The sequence below is a fragment of the Mustelus asterias genome, chromosome 27 (assembly GCF_964213995.1).
Source record: "Mustelus asterias chromosome 27, sMusAst1.hap1.1, whole genome shotgun sequence".
Lineage (NCBI taxonomy): Eukaryota > Metazoa > Chordata > Chondrichthyes > Carcharhiniformes > Triakidae > Mustelus > Mustelus asterias.
This window is the reverse complement of record NC_135827.1, coordinates 35,911,607-35,930,801: the sequence shown is the minus strand read 5'-3', so window position 1 is coordinate 35,930,801 and position 19,195 is coordinate 35,911,607. Positions and strand designations below refer to the sequence as shown.

The 19,195-nt window shown below is 44.0% G+C and overlaps 1 protein-coding gene across 1 annotated transcript in view; it reads left to right on the top strand.

Moving 5' to 3' along the window:
* Nucleotides 1-19,195, top strand: part of ttc12 (tetratricopeptide repeat domain 12) — a 47,083-nt gene that overhangs the window by 346 nt on the left and 27,542 nt on the right. The window contains exons 2-9 of the mRNA XM_078199022.1: nucleotides 5,776-5,966; nucleotides 8,466-8,493; nucleotides 9,257-9,334; nucleotides 10,676-10,797; nucleotides 12,395-12,454; nucleotides 14,631-14,702; nucleotides 15,779-15,839; nucleotides 17,587-17,775. Coding sequence (XP_078055148.1) covers nucleotides 5,776-5,966; nucleotides 8,466-8,493; nucleotides 9,257-9,334; nucleotides 10,676-10,797; nucleotides 12,395-12,454; nucleotides 14,631-14,702; nucleotides 15,779-15,839; nucleotides 17,587-17,775 — 801 coding nt within the window. The remainder of the gene's footprint in view (nucleotides 1-5,775; nucleotides 5,967-8,465; nucleotides 8,494-9,256; nucleotides 9,335-10,675; nucleotides 10,798-12,394; nucleotides 12,455-14,630; nucleotides 14,703-15,778; nucleotides 15,840-17,586; nucleotides 17,776-19,195) is intronic.

The following is a 19,195-nucleotide window of genomic DNA, read 5'->3' as shown; positions in this document are numbered from 1 at the left end:
GAAATCAGCGAGTGTATGAGAGAGTTATAGATATGTGTGTGTGTGAGAGTGAGAGAGAAATCAGTGAGAGAGGGAGAGAGAGGTGCAGGAAATCAGTGAGTGAGAGAAAATAGAGAACGAGATCGGAGAGAGAGGGAATGACTGAGAGAGATAGAGGAAATCAGTGAGTGAGAGTGGGTGTGAGAGAGATAGAGTGAGAGTGACTGAAAGAGATAGAAGAAACTAGTGAGTGAGAGAGGTAGAGAGAGAGATTATAGATAGTGTCTGCGAGAGAAGACAGTGAGAGAGATTGCGAGACTAAGAGGTGGAGGAAATCAGTGAGTGAAAGAGAGAGATAGAGTGAGTAAGAAATAGAGAGGAAATCAATGAGTGAGTGTGTGCGTGTGTGAGAGAGAGATAGAGACTGAGAGGGGGAGGAGATCAGTGACAGAGAGATAGATAGTGTGTGAGAGAGAAGACAGCGAGAGAGCGAGTGAGACTGAGACATAGAGAGGTGGAGGAAATGAGTGAGTGTGTGTGTGAGAGAGATAGATATCAGAGTGCGAGAGAGAAATCAGGGAGAGAGTGGTGGAAGAAATCAGTGAGAGAGAAAACAGAAAGAGATCGGAGAGAGAGAGAATGACAGAGAGGTGGAGGAAATCAGTGAGTGAGTGTGAGATATAAGTGGAGGAGATAGAGAGTGATCAGAGAGAGTGGCTGAGAGATCAGTGTGTGTGAGAAAGAGAGTGAGAGAGATCTGTGTGTGTGAGAGAGTGTCAGAGAGAGAGAGATGAGAGAGTGAGATCAATGTGTGTGAGAGAGAGAGAGTGTGAGATCTGTGTGTGTGAGAGAGTGTGAGATCTGTGTGTGTGTGTGAGAGAGAAATCAGTGAATGAGAGAGAGATGAGAGAGTGAGATCAGTGAGTGAGAGGGGTTGGGGAGATTAGGGGGGAGGGAGGGTTCAGTCATGCAGCTCGATAGGGTGGAAGCTAAAGGGCTGGATATACATTATCTGATCATGTACATTAGAGCTTATGTATAGGATGTCCTATATATAATATAAATATTAAATTGATATATTGGAGGAAACAGTGGCGCAGTGGTATTGTAACTGGACTAGTAATCCTGAGACTCAGGATAATGCCGTGAGGACCTGGGTTCGAATCCCACCACAGCAGATGGTGGAATTTGAATTCAATACAAAATATCTGGAATTAAGAATCTACAGCTGACCATTGTCAATTGTCGGAAAAACCCATCTAGTTCACTAATGTCTTTTAGGGAAGGAAATCTGCTGGCCTTACCTGGTCATGTGACTCCAGACCAACAACAATGTGGTTGACTATTAACTGCCCTTTGCAATGCCTTAACAAGCCACTCAGATCAAGGGAAATTAGGGATGGGCAATAAATGGTGGCCCAGCCATGATGCCCACATCCCGTAAATGAATAAAAAAGATGTATATTTATATATGCATGAATACATATTTATTTATTTTGTATATGTATTATGCATGCATACATATGTATTATACATATGTCCGTGTGCACACGCAGCAAGATCCAGACAATATCCAGGCTTGGTCTGATAAGTGGCAAGTGACATTCGTGCCACACAAGTGCCAGGGAATGGCCATCTCCAGCAAGAGAGAATCTCACCATTGCCCTTGACATTCAGTAGCATCAGCAGTGCTCAATCCCCCACTATCAACACCGCAGGGGGGGGTTACCATTACAAGAAACTGAACTTTCCAGAACTTGCCCACCTAACAGGCGCAAGTCAGGAGTGTGGTGGAATACTCTCCACTTGCCTGGATGAGTGCTGCTCCAAAAAAACTCAAGAATCTTGACACCATCCAGGACAAAGCAGCCCGCCTGATTGGCTCCCCTTCCACTACCTTAAACATTCACTACCTACACCACTGATGCACAGTATGCCAGGGCGGCACGGTAGCACAGAGGGCGGCACGGTAGCACAGTGATTAGCACTGCTGCTTCACAGCTCCAGGGTCCCGGGTTCGATTCCCGGCTCGGGTCACTGTCTGTGTGGAGTTTGCACATTCTCCTCGTGTTTGCGTGGGTTTCCTCCGGGTGCTCCGGTTTCCTCCCACAGTCCAAAGATGTGCGGGTTAGGTTGATTGGCCAGGTTAAAATTGCCCCTGAGATGCATAGGTTAGAGGGATTAGCGGGTAAAATATGTGGGGGTAGGGCCTGGGTGGGATTGTGGTCGGTGCAGACTCGATGGGCCGAATGGCCTCCTTCTGCACTGTAGGGTTTCTATGATCTGTAAGATGCACTGCAGCACCTCATCAAGGCTTCTTTGACAGCACATGCTAAACCCACAACCTCTACCTTTAGGAGGACAAGGTCATCAGATGCATGGGAACACCACCATCTGCATGCTGCCCTCCAAGTCATAAGTTATACACCATCCTGACTTGCAACTATAACAACATTCATTTAATGTCGCTAGCTCAAAATCCTGGAACTCCCTTCCTCACAGCACCATGGGTTTACTGTCACCAGATGGGCTACAGCAGTTCAAGAAGGTCGCTCACCATCACATTCTCAAGGGCAATTGGGGATGGGCAATAAATGCTGGACTAGGCAGCAATGCCCACATCCCACAAACAAATAAAAACAAATTTATAAATGTTACTAGTGGCGGTCCCTTAAAGTGAAGAGGACTCTTGCCACACAGCTCTAAGATGGAGCAAAGGATAGAGGGAGGAAAGGAAAGGGAGAGAGAAGTGGGGAGAGACTGTGGAGATCAGAGTGAAGTCAGTGCAAGGTAAAGGAGGTGGGAAAGGCTACTGAAGAAACAGTATTAAGCCGCGAAGAAAATACACAATGCACATTGGGAGTCAGTCTGTGGGTCAGCCTATGGTGGATGAGGGCTTTGCATGCCTTCTAAAGCTTGCTGGGTTTTGCTGGATCTTATGCCCCCTCCGGCATTCCCATGGATGGCTCACGTGGGCTCAAGATTGCCCCCACTATGAACAAATATAATCAGACTAGGTAGATTCAGAAGAATGTTCCTGATGTTGGGGAAATCCAAACTAGGGGTCGTAGTTTGAGGATAAGGAGTAAACCTTTTTGAACTAAGGTGAGGAGAGTGGTGAATACCATAGAAAGTAGTTGAGGCCAAAACATTGTGTGACTTCAAAAAGGAAATAGAGGTCATAGAGATTTACAGCATGGAAACAGACCTTTAGGCCCACCTTGTCCACGCTGCCCCTTTTTTTTTAAACCACTAAGCTAGTCCCAATTGCCCGCATTTGGCCCATATCCCTCTTTAGCCACCTTATCCATGTAACTGTCTAAACACTTTTTAAAAGACAAAATTGTACCTGCCTCTACTGCTACCTCTGACAGCTCGTTCCAGACACTCACCACCCTCCGTGTGAAAAAATTGCCGCTCTGGACCCTTTTGTATCAACTTAAACCTATGCCCTCTAGTTTTAGACTCCCCTACCTTTGGGAAAAGATATTGATTATCTAGCTGATCTGTGCCCCTCATTATTTTATAGACCGGCACGGTAGCACAGTGGTTAGCACTGCTGCTTCACAGCTCCAGGGACCTGGGTTCGATCCCCGGCTTGGGTCACTGTCTGTGTGGAGTTTGCACATTCTCCTCGTGTCTGCGTGGGTTTCCTCCGGGTGCTCCGGTTTCCTCCTGCAGTCCAAAGATGTGTGGGTTAGGTTGATTGGCCATGCTAAAAAATTGCCCCTTAGTGTCCTGGGATGTGTAGATTGGAGGGATTGGCGGGTAAGATATGGGGGTAGGGCCTGGGTAGGATTGTGGTCGGTGCGGACTCGATGGGCCGAATGGCCTCTTTCTGTACTGTAGGGTTTCTATGATTCTATGATTCTATTGCAGTGTGTAACCATAATCAGACTGATCTATCTTGGATAAAGCAGCGACTGGGAATAAACCTCTGTAAGATCACCCTCAGCCTTCTACGCTCTGGAGAAAAAAATCCCAGTCTATCGAGCCTCTCATAACTCAAACCATCAAGTCCCGCTGGCATCCGAGTCAATCTTTTCTGCAATAGTCAAAGCTCTTGGGGCTAAAGGGATCAAGGGACATGGGGGTAAGGTGGGATCAGGTATTGAATTTGATGATCAGCCATGATCAAAATGAATGGCGGAGCCGCTCGAAGGGCCGAATGATCTACTTCTGACAATAAGAATTTATATACAGTCAGCATATCTAACCCTTATGTTAAGGTATACATTTAATGTAATTTTGAAATGCTTTATTGAATCTTGTGTATGAATATATATATATTTCTACATTGCAGTAATACATTTTTCATTCAATGCAGTAAAATGCCCCAAGGTATTTCACAGGAACATTATCAATCCAAATTTGACAGCAAGGGCATATTAGGGCAGGTGACTGTAATCTTGATCAAGGAGGTCGGTTTTAAGAAGCAACTCAGGAGAGAGGGCGAGGTAGAGAAATTGAGTTGTTTAGTGAGTGAACCCGCGTCCCAGCCAGATGAAGGCATGACTGCCACTGATGGAGAGATTACAATTGGGATTAGAAAGATCATTAAATAAGGGCAAATATCTAGGAGGATTGTGGGGTTGGAGAAGATTACAGAGATATGGAGGGGAGAGGCCATGGATAGATTAGAAAGCAAGGATAAGAATTTTAAATTTGAGGCATGGGAGCTAGGATAGCTCAGTGATGCCATGGACGAGGGATGAATTGGACTTGGTGTGAGTTATGACAGGCGCAGCAGTTTTGGATGAGCATAAATTTATCATAGAAATCATAGCATCCCACAGTGCAGAAGGAGGCCATTCGGCCCATCGAGTCTGCACCAACCACAACCCCACCTATGCCCTACCCCCCATAACCCCTTGCATTTAACCTAGCTAGTACCCCTGACACAAAGGGACAATTTAGCATGGCCAATCACCTAACCCGCACATCTTTGGACTGTGGGAGGAAACCCACGCAGACAAGGGGAGAATGTGCAAACTCTATTGACAGTGACCGAAGCCAGGAGTCATACCCAGGCCCCTGGTGCTGTGAGGCAGCAGTGCTAACCACTGTGCCACCGTGCCGCCCCATTATGGAGGGTGGAAGGTTGGATGCTGGTTAGGAGTGCGGTGGAATATTCAAATCTAGAGGTAACAGGATGTGGGTTTCAGCAGCAAGTGAGCTGAGGAAAGGACAGAGTCTGGTGTTGTTACAAAACTGGAACTAGGTGGCTTTAATGATGGTGCAATTTGGTTGGAAGCTCACCTCATGGTCAAGTATGACACCAAGGTTGCAAGCATTCTGGTGCAGCTTCAGGCAAGGCTGTGAAAGGAGAGGATTGCAAAGTCATAATCACATAGAGGATGTCATAGGGCATGTTGATTTGGACTATTTTCGTGTTCTAGCAGTGTGGAAATCTAATTGGACAAGTTCAAAAGTGAAATTTTGGGACCGAAGGAGGCAACAACAAGTTCAAGGACTATGGATAGGAATCACAGATATGAAATGGACTGATAATTTGCAAAATCAGAAAGGATCAAGAGTTTCTTTTAAGGAGGGTTTGATCACCACAGAATTGAAATGGAGGGAGAAAGTACCCGAGGGTGAAATACCAGAGAAGGCAATTGAGATGGGCAATAGTACTGATAGACCAAAGAGTCATTTAGATGTCTTTCAGAAAAGAGAAAGGAGATAGTGAGAACATGGGGTTGAGCTACAGGGAAGGAACAGACATATTGGATCTAAAGGCATTTTGCTCTTCCCACCACCTCAGATGTCTTCTAATTGAATCTCCTTGTTTAGCGGATCTGGTTGAAGGACTTAAATCTGACGACCCTGAAATACGAGATAAAGCTTTTCAGAAAGCGGATGAGAAGTTGGAAAAAAGTTATGGAGGAGTCGAGGTAGTGGAAGGATGCAGAACCAAACAGAACCGGACCCTGATCAACCCGAACCCTTCACCATCCCAGCCTCCAAATCAGCCGGGAAAAGATGTGAGTTTTCCATCAGATTGATCATTAGAAATGTAATTGAATGCTGGCCTTTCACTTCTGGCACTACAGAACAAAAACTCAAAGCCTGAGGTGCTGACTGTGAACAGGGTTTGTGCCATGCAAGACTAATTCCCTATTTAGCAATCTCACCCCAAGCAGATTAATGCAATGCGATCAGAGCCTTTCTAGAGAAGAGACAGAAATGACATTTTGGGTGTGTTACCATTCATCAGAAGATGCCATTATTGTCTCTTCCATTTATAGTCGTCAACTGACCTGCTGTCTTTTTTAGCATTTTACTTACAATGGAGGAAACCAGATTATGGGTCAAGGATAATACACAAGCTGAATCAAAGTTTTAAAGTTTATTTATTAGTGTCACAAGTAGGCTTACATTGACATTGCAATGAAGTTATTGTGAAAATCCCCTAGTCGCCACACTCCGGCACCTGTTCGGGTACACTGAGGGAGAATTTAGCATGGCCAATGCACCCTAACCAGCACATGTGGGAGGAAACCGGAGCACCCAGAGGAAACCCACGCAGACAGGTAGGTGAGGAGATTTTGAATCTTGGGTTTAAAACCCTGTACGGGGGGTGGGGGTCAAGTTGCATTGGGCAGTATGCCCCAGAAGTTTGAAAGCAATGAGTGAGTGTGAACACTGTTGAATTTGATACACTGAGGTCTCAGTGAAGCAGAGAAATTTGCCGGAGATTGCAATGGAAGAATGAAGAGAAAGTTTAGAGGAAGTATTACCATCATAATAGAACTGGAAATATTGTATTTTTGCATGCTTAGGAACATAGGACAAGATTAGGCCATTCAGCCCCTCGAGCTCTCTGCACCATTTAATAAGATTATGGCTGATCTGTGGCCTAACTCCATGTATCTGCCCTCAGCCCATATCCCTTGATACCTCTGCTCCGGGGTTTAAACCAGCCTCCCATCCATTGACTCAGTCTTCCCGCTGCCTCGGCAAAGCAGCCAGCATAATTAAGGACCCCACGCATCCCGGACATTCTCTCTTCCACCTTCTTCCTTCGCAAAAAAGATGCAAATGTCCGAGGTCACGTACCAACCGACCCAAGAACAGCTTCTTCCCTGCTGCTGTCAGACTTTTGAATGGACTTACCTTGCATTAAGTTGACCTTTCTCCACACCCTAGCTATGACTGTAACACTACATTCCGCACTCTCTCGTTTCCTTCTCTATGAACGGTATGCTTTGTGAGGCACGCAGGAAACAATACTTTTCACTGTGAGTTAATACATGGGACAATAATAAATCAAATCAAGTCAATAAAAAATTGTCTCTCTCAGACTTAAACCTAACAATTGAACCAGCATCCATCACCATTTGAGGAAGAGAGTGGCAAACTCCACCACTCTCTGCGAGTAGAAATGTTTTTTAACATCCTGAATGGCTTAGCCATGAAATAATTAGAAGTTAGTGTCAGGAAAAAAAAAACTAATTGATAAGAATTGGATAACAAAAACTGTTTGTGCCTTTATTATATTGAACAGTGCTCAGTATGTTTCCAGTGTTTGAGTATTGGGAAACTGGGTACTCCGTTTAAACCACCTGTAATATTGTGTTTCTACATGTTGATACCAACAGCAATTAATTTGGATTCATGACGGCTCATTGGACGTTACATAGGGTTCAGTGGATGATTAGACATCTCTCTTGTGAATAAATCCTCCAGTTACATTAGTGGATTGCAATCACTTCTGGGAGCAGTTTCTTTCTGTGATTCCAGAGTGCCCACATGATGGGTTACTGCTTCGATCCCAGCTGATGTTAATACTGTACAAGTTAGATCCCCACATGAAACTTGGCTTGGTGGATCCTAACTTTGTTTTAGAAACAGTGGAGGAAAGTTACTGAACAAATTCACAGGAGTCAGCTGATGAACTTTCATCACAAAGAATATTTAGTAAAACAAGAAACATGAAATATATTACACTAGACAAAAAGACTGGAAAGATCTCAATACAACACAAGAAGAATCAATTTCCCAATATTCCTTTACCCAGCAGTATCTGTACTGACACATAAACTAGCGAAGAGTCACCACGAGCTTGACACAGAGGCTCTTTGCTTGGGATTGGCACATGTGCAGATGATTTTCTTCCAGCAAATTCTTAAACATTCACTTGATACTTCTCACCTAACTCATATCTCTCTGAGACACCCAAAACCATACTCTATTGCTTTAGCTGCAGAGCGAACACATGAGTTCCCCAAACTCAGTCATGGGTAGCCTTATCGTATTTTTTATTTCAGAGAGATGAAAATTCCTCTCCTCACTCTCTGAACCCTCCCTGTCTTTCTCTGGCCCTGTGTCACTTACGCATTGTCACTCGGCAACAGTCAAGATTTTTCCACTTTGTGTTTTCCAGGATCACTTAACTTTTATCCTCTTTGAACCCACCTCTTTAACCTTAGGGTTTGTTTGTTCATCACATTACTGACATCTTAAAAACATTTTTCTTGCAGGGAATGGAGAGCAACCAGATGAACCAAGGTAATGTACTTACAAAAATAATTTGTGGCATAGGTTTATAAACAGTTTTGAGGCTGTACTAAATTAAAATGTACAAATGCTAAGTGACTTATTCCAAAGTTAAGTGTGGCAGGTTCCGATTTACGACTTGACTTTGAATCTTGATTGGCAATTCTATTGGTTTCCCCATGACTGGAATGAGTTTTGGGGAGTCTGTTCTAGAATCATAGATTCACAGAATCCCACAGTGCAGAAGGAGGCCATTCGGCCCATTGAGTCTGCATTGACCACAATCCTACCCAGGCCCTATCCCCAGAACCCCATGCACTTACCCTGTTGGTCCCCCTGACACTAAGGATCAATTTAGCAAGGCCAATCCACCTAACTTGCACATCTTTGGACTGTGGGAGGAAACTAGAGCACTTGGAGGAAACCCACACAGACACGGGGAGAATGTGCAAACTCCGCACAGACAGTGACCCAAGCTGGGAATCGAACCCGGGTCCCTGGCGCTCTGAGGCAGCAGTGCTCACCACTGTGCCACCGTTATGGGATGTTTAGTGCAGGTGTTTTCTGAGGTCGGTGCTGAGGCACACTATGCTATATGAACTTATGGTGCTAAATACTGATATTGTGCCAAAATTGAAAAGAATTCCATCCCTCAGTATGAACATCTTTACAAAAAATTCGCCATCAGAAAACACCACTTACAAGATAGTAACAGGCTTAGATTTGGGATGTTTTTCGACTCTGCTAAATATTTATTTGTGACTTTTTTCTTAAGAGGATTTCATGACAATTCTTGAGAAGGATGCAGAGGCGAGAAGGAAGAGACGAATGAGAAGTCACAAGCTCGCCAATGGTAAGCAATTTTGAATACTGCAACTATTATTAGACAAGAAACAGGAATAGGAGTAGGCCATACATCCCCTTGGGCCTAGCCTGTCATTTAATAAGTTCCTGGCTGATCTTTTACATGACACCACTTTATTGCTCTGTCCCTGTATTATTATCATCAATAATATTTTTATTCAAACCAAGATTCTTGCTGTACTCTGAGTTATATAGAAGCCATAAGACATAAGACATAGGAGCAGAATTAGGCCACTCGGCCCATCAAGTCTGCTCCGCAGTCAAGCCCACCCCCAAATTAAAAAGTCTTCCATTAAGGAGTGTTTAATAGCCACCAATACAATATACTTGATTCACTTCTATGATTCTATAAATTTCCCTTCTGGATCTTTGCACTACAGATTTATAGTTGGATCTAGTTTTTAAAGATTAAAGTTTATTTATTAGTGTGATAAGTGGAGGGTCTTAGCTATGAGGAGAGATTGGGTAAACCGGGCTTGTTCTCCCTGGAAAGACGGAGAATGAGGGGAGACCTAATAGAGGTGTATAAAATTATGAAGGGTATAGATAGGGTGAACAGTGGGAAGCTTTTTCCCAGGTCGGAGGTGACGATCACGAGGGGTCACAGGCTCAAGGTGAGAGGGGCGAGGTATAACTCAGCTATCAGAGGGACGTTTTTTACACAGAGAGTGGTGGGGGCCTGGAATGCGCTGCCAAGTAGGGTGGTGGACGCAGACATGCTGGCATCGTTTAAGACTTACCTGGATAGTCACATGAGCAGTCTGGGAATGGAGGGATACAAACGAATGGGCTAGTTGGACCAAGGAGCGGCACAGGCTTGGAGGGCCAAAGGGCCTGTTTCCTGTGCTGTACTGTTCTTTGTTCTTTATTTGTAAGTAGGCTTACATTAATGCTGCAATGAAGTTACTGTGAAAATCCCCTAGTCGCCACACTCCAGTGCCTGTTCAGGTACGCTGAGGGAGAACATGGCCAATGCACCTAACCAGCACGTCTTTCGGACTGTGGGAGGAAACTGGAGCACCCAGAGGAAATCCACGCAGACATGGGGAGAACATGCAGACTCTGCACTCCTGTACACTATAACTTGTACTAATAAAGCTCTTAATGCAGTGAAATGTCTCAATGTGTTTCTTGAAAGGGAGGAGAAAATGAACATTGAATAGAAGCTACAGGCTGTTGGAGGCATGGAAGGAACAGAATGGGTTAAGTGGGCATTTGAAGGCGAGAGAAGTTTCCACCACCCGTTAAGGTCCTTAACGCACTCTGTAAAAGTTGACACGAAGTTTGCATTCTACTTTTCTGTTTTGAACATTAATATTTTCTTCTGCAGCATTAAAAGAGAAGGGGAATGCAGCATTCGACAAGGGGGACTATGCAACTGCCGTGCAGTACTATACAGATGGCCTGGAAAAGCTGAGAGATTTTCAGGCCCTGTACACCAATCGAGCACAGGTATATTTAACCATTCAATGTCACTTGTGCTCTGGAATTGTTACTTTATGAAAATAGTTTATAAATATGCATGTTGGTGAAAGGTGGGTGTTTTAGTCTGTAATTTCTTTGTGAAGCTACAACATTTATTTTCTCCTCAGGCTCACAATCCAATTATGGCTGAGAAAAGTATAGGCCCACTCCTTTGGCCTCTGTTGCTACTGCTACAGGCTGGTTTGTCAGAGATATAAGGCTTAGATACAGTGCTTTGCCAGAACTGTTTCAAGGCATAATTACCTTGAGGTTAGTGACTGTTGAGTTGGTAAACACGGTTGCCATTTTGCACACCAAATCACACAAACAGCAGTGAGGGTGACGGACCAGTTAATCTGTTTTCGATGGTTTTAATTTGATGGGTTGTCAACTGTAACATGAGGTAATCCCTTGCGGTTCTTCAATTTTTACCAGGGAATCTTTAATGCTATTTTAAAAGGCCAAAACAGCTAGATGGGACCCCCAATCTCATCTGAGGGATGATATTCCCAACTGTGCAGTATAGGCTGTACTTTACTCAGCTTTTAATTACGCCCAGGGTCTGTTTAATGTTGACACTAGGGGCAGAATTTTCTGGCTGGGCTCGCCCCAACATCAGAAAACCTCGCCCGAGGTCAATGGACATTTGCACGGTCCGCCCCCTGCCCGCTACGATTCCCGTGGTGGGCGGGATGGGAAACACCCCCCCCCACCGCAAGATGTGAAAAGTAGAAAGTTTGAAAACTTGCACAAATGAGGCAACTCAGTTTAGACACTTCAAATGTTCAGGGCAACACGGTGGCACAATGGTTAGTACTGCTACCTCACAGCACCAGGGACCTGGGTTCAATTCCCGGCTTGGGTCACTGTCTGTGTGGAATTTGCACATTCTCCCCTTGTCTGCGTGGGTTTCCTCCGGGTGCTCCGGTTTCCTCCCACAGTTCAAAAGATGTGCGGGTTAGGTTGATTAGCCATGCTAAATTGACCCTAGTGTCAGGGGGATAAGCAGGTTAAGTATGTGGGGTTATGGGAATAGGGCCTGGGTGGGATTGTGGTTGGTGCAGACTTGATGGGCCGAATGGCCTCCTTCTGCACTGTAGGATTCTATGATTCTATCTAAACGTGTTATCAAAAAGTTGTTTCATTTATGCTTTTTCCCATCCATTTTAAGTACTAAGTTGAGCAACATATTTCTCTGAACATAGTTTTCACTACTTTTGAAACTAATAAGATTCACTACTAACAATAGTAGATCTGTTTTCCTTTAAATTAGTCTGTAAGGTATAAATAATTACACACAGGAAATAGGGCCCAACGAGGCTTCTTTCTGTTCACCATATTCTTGCATCCTCTTTCCAGAAATGCTGCTAATTCCCTCCTAAATCCATTTAAACTGTCCACTTCAATGGCCTTTCCTGGTAACTTACTTCACAGCTTTATTCTTTTGGATGAAAATATTCTGTCTAGCTTTCTTACACCTTCATTTTTCTAACTTCGATATGTCCCCTAGGATTTGACCGAGTTGCCATAATTTAGTTCAATTTCCTTCACCGGGACCAAATGTCTTGTTTGTTTCTATTTTTAGGCATATATCAAATTAGGAAAATATGAGGAAGCAATTACAGATTGTGAGTGGGCCCTGAAGGTGAGAATAGTCAAATTTAAGCATATGATCATTTTTAAAAATGTTTCTAATGTGTGTGTGGCTAACTGTTCCAATTTCAGGTTCTTCTGAAAATGCATTTTACCTCTACAATTTTGCAGCGATTCTTATGAATATACTCGACAATTAGGAATCAGTTTTCAGCAACCGTTCACATTCCAAGCTGTATCTGAGGGTTAAAAATTGCACAACCTTCAATAATCTGTCTCTGTTACGTCTTGCTTGATAATCGCCCCTGTGAATCGCCTTGGAATGTTTGACAAGTATTCGCGGTACACTTTTTTATTTCACAGTTTTATAAGGTATCTCAAAGATGGCCGCCAATAAAGTGGGGGAGGGTTTGGATCCATTGGTGATCTGTCGTTAGTCAGTTTCATTACGTCGGGGTTAAATATTGCATTATCATGAAACACTCTCTCTAATTCAAATCTGAATTGGATGAATTAAAAGATAAATTAGAAGTGTTTTGTTAGACATTAAGGAATCAAGGAATATGGGGCTAAGGAAAGGGAGTGGTGTTGAGGTCATGTACATATGTCGAGGTAACGGGGATTGGGCGGCACGTGGCTCAGTGGTTAGCACTGCTGCCTCGTAGCTCCAGGGACCTGGGTTCGATTCCAGCATCGGGTCACTGCCTGTGTGGAGTTTGCATGTTCTCCCCGTGTCTGCGTGGGTTTCCTCCAGGTGCTCTGCATTGTAGGGATTGTATGTTTCTATGACTATCCATGGTCTCAAGAAATGGGAGAGTAAGCCGGAGGAGCTTATTGGCCTATTCCTGCTCCTATTTCAATTATTATTCCTATTTTTTATGAACTATATAACCACCGAGCAATACAGAATATGTTGTATAAATAAGGCAATATTTTGCCTCTCTTGGCACCATAAATCTTCATCACGTTGAGAATGATTGGGCACTCATTGGCGCACTGTGGCACAGTAGTTAGCGTGGCTGCCTCACAGCACCAGGGACCCGGGTTTGCTTCCGAGCTTGGGTGACTGTCTGTGTGGAGTTTGCACCTTCTCCCCATGCCTGCATGGGTTTCCTCCGGGTGCTCCAGTTTCTTCCCACAGTCTAAAGATTTGCAGCTTAGGTGAATTGGCCATTGTCCCTTAGTGTCCCAAGATGTGTAGGTTAAAGGGATTAGCGGGTAAATATGTAGAGGTTACGGGGATAGGGGAGTGGGTGGGCCTGGGTAACATGCTCTGTCAGAGAGTCAGTGCAGACCCGATGGGCTGAATGGCTTCCTTCCATACTGTAGGCATTCTATGATTCCACAGTAACCCTCCACTTTATCCTGAATTATATACTTTCTTTGATCCCTTGAATGCAGTGAATGATTATTCAAGAGTCCAATTTGCACAGCCAAACTAAAGGACAGATTTGCATTGATATAACATTATTATATGTCTCTTCAAAACATTCCAAAGTACAATAAGACCATACAATAATTACTTTGAAATGCTTTTGCTGATCTGTAGGTAATTATGGTAGTCAGGTTTTATACGGGCACAGTTTCACAGAGAGATGACCGACTCGATCATTCATGGCTTTTGTGGTGGTCATTGAGGAAGAGCTCCATACTTGTCTTTCAAAAATTGCCACAGGATCTCAAATGCCCAGCTGTACCATTTGAACAGCCAGGTAGGGCCTCTGTTTAATGTTTCAGCCAGATGATGGCACTACTGACATGGCAGCACCCTCTCAGTGCTGCACTGAAGTGTCAGTCGAAATTTTGCTCTTCTGAAAGAAACCCTACAAGTTTTAAAGTTTATTTATTGGTGTCACAAGTAGGCTTACATTAACACTGCAATGAAGTTACTGTGAAAATCCCCTAGTCGCCACACGCTGGCGCCTGTTCGGGTACACTGAGGGGGGATTTAGCGTGGCCAATGCACCTAACCAGCACGTCGTTCAGACTGTGGGAGGAAACCGGAGCTCCCGGAGGAAACCCCCTCAGAAATGGGGAGAACGCGCAGTCTCCGTGCAGACAGTGACCCAAGCTGAAAATCTAACCCTGGCACTGTGAGGCAGCAGTGCTAATCACTGTGCCACCATACAACTCCAACTTAATGGGCGATTGCTGCTGTTAAACAGGCCTGGGCGGGCTATTGGTATTGTATAATTGGTCAGTTAACATGCTGCTCTTTACAACTGCAGTGCAATGAGAACTGTATAAAGGCATACGTCCATATGGGAAAGGCTAACCTCAGTTTAAAGAAGTATGAGGAGGTAAGATTGTTTCAGTAATATACCTTTATTATTACCGCTTTCTGTTAATGTTTAATGCAATGAATCTGAGATTAAAAATCTAATTGCTTTAAATTGCTGAAGTTGCTTTTTGTATTTTACTTTCGGCCTGCAAGACAGTAAGTAGACTGCGTGCTGCAGATAAATCTTCCTTTGTCATTTCGATTCTCCAATCAGCCGCAGCTAAACAAAGACTAGGCAGATGTTTCGGATTCAAATAGACTTGAGGCACTTAACCATTCACATTTATTTAATTATAACTTCCAGTTTTGGTGAGCACACGACTATCTTTTTTCAGTGCTCCCTACAATGAAGGTTTATAATCATTTTACTGTCAAGTGTGTCCATAATGCATTTCCAAAGTGTAACCACTTTGTGGGAAAGCATTGAAAGTAGAAAGAAAGGATTTTTGTTTGTTTATCTGAATTATAAATCAAGCCTATAATTAGGAATTACTGTAATTACTGATCAAAACTGCAGCTTATAGAAATACTCTGAAAATGGTTTCAGACGTGACAAAACTTATTATTCGTACTGTAGTATGTGACCATATCTGTTTATATAATATGTGGTCTTACCAATCAGACCCAAAAAAAGAGGAAGAAAGCTAGTTGCGACCTGCTGGCTGAAAAGCAATTGAACCCTGAGCTCACCCAGTGTTTACTCAACAGGGGTTAGTCTTTGTGGCTTGAAGGGACATGGCTTGACTTTTGCAATAGAGAAATACATTGGGTCATTGCTTCCGAGCTCCCCAGTCTCAGATTTGGGGGTCTACCCCAAAGCTGCATTGGGAAATCTCTCTCGGACGTTCCCAGGTAAGCACTTTGCACAGCAGTTGTCCAAAAGTGCTAACCCCCCCCCAAATCCATCCCCTCACCACCCGCACACACCCCGCCACCAAGTCCCCTCCCCATCCACCCCGACCTCAGGTCTCCCTACACAATCATACCCCCCCCCACTCAACCACCTCCCCAACCTCCTGTTCCGTGTCTTCAGAAGGTCAGAGTTGCTGAAAGTGGGCAATACTGTGATCTGAATAAGTCTTTGTTCCTCACCAGGCTCGGCAATGCTATCAGAAGATTTTAGAAATTGATCCAAACCGAGAGAAGCTGGTTAAAGGTACAAGAAATGTTTGCTATTTTTTTAAGAAGCACTGAGCAATTGTACATTCCAAAATATAAAGAACGATATATGTGTGCTTATTTGCTTCGACTGTATTATTCCTGTTTGCCTATCTCGTGTTTTGGAAATACTGGTTAGAGGGCTCCCTTAATGGTCTTTAAGGTTTCAGTGTCCCGGGGCTCGGAATGAGAAAAATCAGTAGGTCTTTGACTCGGGATCATTATCCAGCCTCGACTGCTGCGTTAATTTTTGACTCACAAACTTATGCCTTCGTGGGGCCGTTTGAGAACAGGTTGGATCTCAGCCTTACCTATCCCAAAGCAGGCACATTTTTCAATAAAAATCACTGGATAGTAACCTGGAGCAAGATCCATGACTGACTGAGTTTCTGTTCTCTGGCACTGTAACCACTGAGTCCCATTTGCTGCCACTTGGAAGAGAACAGATATTGAACCTGGGAATTGCCCAAGTACAATAAGAGGTGGATTAAATGCTGGCCGAGCCAGCGAAGACCACATCCCATGAATTAATTTTTAAGAATCTGTTATTACAATGCACAATGCATTTACCTATTGAACCATTGGGAAAACTGTATGAACAACCTTATTTGATTTGATTTAATTTGATTGATTATTGTCACATGTATTAATATCCAGTGAAAAGTATTGTTTCTTGCGCGCTATACAGACAGAGCATACCGTTCATAGAGAAGGAAAGGAGAGAGTGCAGAATGTAGTGTTACAGTCATATCAAGGGTGTAGAGAAAGATCAACTTAATGCAAGGTAGGTCCATTCAAAAGTCTGATGGCAGCAGGGAAGGAGCTGCTCTTGAATCGGTTGGTACGTGACCTCAGACTTTTGTGTCTTTTTCCCGATGGAAGAAGGTGGAAGAGAGAATGTCCGGGGTGCGTGGGGTCCTTAATTATGCTGGCTGCTTCGCCGAGGCAGCAGAAAGTGTAGGCAGAGTCAATGAATGGGAGGCTGGTTTGCATGATGGATTGGGCTACATTCACGATCTTTTGAAGTTTCTTGCGGTCTTGTGCAGAGCAGGAGCCATACCAAGCTGTGATACAACCAGAAAGAATGCTTTCAATGGTGCATCTGTAAAAGTTGGTGAGAGTCGTAGCTGACATGCCAAATTTCCTTAGTCTTCTGAGAAAGTAGAGGTGTTGGTGGGGCTTTCTTAACTATAGTGTCGGCATTTGGGGACCAGGACAGGTTGTTGGTGATCTGGACACCTGAAGATTGAAGCTCTCGACCCTTTCTACTTCGTACCCATTGATGTAGACAGGGGCACGTTCTCCTTTGCGCTTCCTGAAGTCGATGACAAGCTCCTTCGTTTTGTTGACATTGAGGGAGAGATTATTGTTGCCACCCCAGTTCACCAGATTCTCTATCTCATTTCTGAATTCTGTCTCGTCATTGTTTGAAAAATGCACGATGGACTAGGCTCCTTTCACAACCCTTTGTAGTTTCTTGTGGTCTTGAGCAGAGCAGGAGCCATACCAAGCTGTGATACAAGCGGAAAGAATGCTTTCTATGGTGCATCTGTAAAAGTTAGTGAGAGTCGTAGCTGACATGCCAAATTTCCTTAGTCTTCTGAGAAAGTAGAGGCGTTGGTGGACTTTCTTAACTATAATGTAAGAATGGGGGGGTGACCAGGACAGGTTGTTTTGATTTATGTACTCTAGTTTATAATATTTAACGTTTCTAACTGCTAGAAAATCTGTCTTTTGCAATTTAGAGTATACAAATTTACTGGAGCTGGCTCAGAAAAAGGAGCAACAGGAGAAAGAAGTTGTGGAAGAGTTTGAACGGGGTAATGTGAACATTACAACAGCCCATGACGTGCTCAAAAAACTATCCAGCCCTAATAAGATTCCACTCTTCTACCTCGGTGGTGTGAGATTACTGACTGAGTTGATGAAGGAGTGTAAGTTGAAGCTGCAGTGATACCCTTAATTATCATAGAGCGACCTAGATGCATTCATTTTTGAGATGGCTTCCCATTGTGGTAGTGTTAGTATTGGTTAAATGCTATCTCCACAGCCAAATGAGTGGCATATTTGGTGCTATATACTTATATATTCAGGAAATACTGCCTGTACTGCTAATTATCTGTGAGTAGTTAACTTTATGAGCCTGTGATCTATTGTCAGCGCTGGAAAGTGTTAAGATCTGTGACAGAGTGGAAAGCAGGAGTGAATAAATTAATAGCGGGATCCTAACCAGGACCTGCCACGCTTTGTCAAAAAACAAGTGGCAGTGATCTGAAATTGTTGAACTCAGTGTTGAGTCTGGGAGGTCACAGCACTAGTATCATTCGACAACATAGCCGGGATTTTCTGTCTGTTCAAGCCCCGCCATCACTGTAAACGAGGACGGAGAATTTGGCGCTCAGCCAAATCCACGTTCACTGCAGCGGGACCAGAGAATCCTGCTGGCCTGAATGGCTAGAAAATTCTGCCCGTAGTGTCCATGTAATAGACATTGGAACTGTTTCTATCTGTTGATTTTAAAACACTTGTGGATGTTCTGTGATTGTAATAAGAAACTATGTAAATGTGAGTTTTTTCTTTCCTGACTGGTTGATGAGGCACTCTTGCTTAAGCTTCTATTGTAACAGGCTGAGGATAGAGAGATCCTAGTGCATGGGTAACAGAATTAAAATGACCAGGGAAGCTCAGGGTCATGCTTGCAGACTGTTTGGACGTGTTCAGTAAAACGTTCTGCATTTGGTTACCCCACTCTCGGGGAGACGGCATTATAAACAAAGAATATAGTGTATATTCGTGGTGGCATAGTGGTTAGCACTGCTGCCTCACAGCGCCAGAGACCCCGAGTTCAATTCTGGCTTCGGGTGACTGTCTGTGTGGGGTTTGCACATTCTCCCCGTGTCTGCGTGGGTTTCCTCTGGGTGCTCCAGTTTCCTCCCACAGCCCAAAGATGTGCTGATTAGGTGGATTGGCCATGTTAAATTGCCCCTTAATGTCAGGGGATTGGCAGGGTGAATACACGGGATTACACGGATAGGGGGCCTGGGTGGGATTGTTATTGGTGCAGACTTGATGGGCCAACCGGCCTCCTTCTGCACTGTAGGGATTCTATGATTCTATGAATTGGTGTTCCTCGGTTAATGTAACCTAATCCAGTCGTTATCCCGTGTGTTTACTGTTCTACGTATGTCTCTGAATAGTTTTCAGGATCTTTTTTCTTCTCTCGCTTGTGGGGCTGAATCCTGTTGTACAGCCTTTACTACTGGTACAGCTGTGATCAACTTACTCAGCATAAAGTGTGGGTTTGAAGCTCACCTCTTCCTGATATGTGGGGCTCAGTTCCATATCATATTTTAA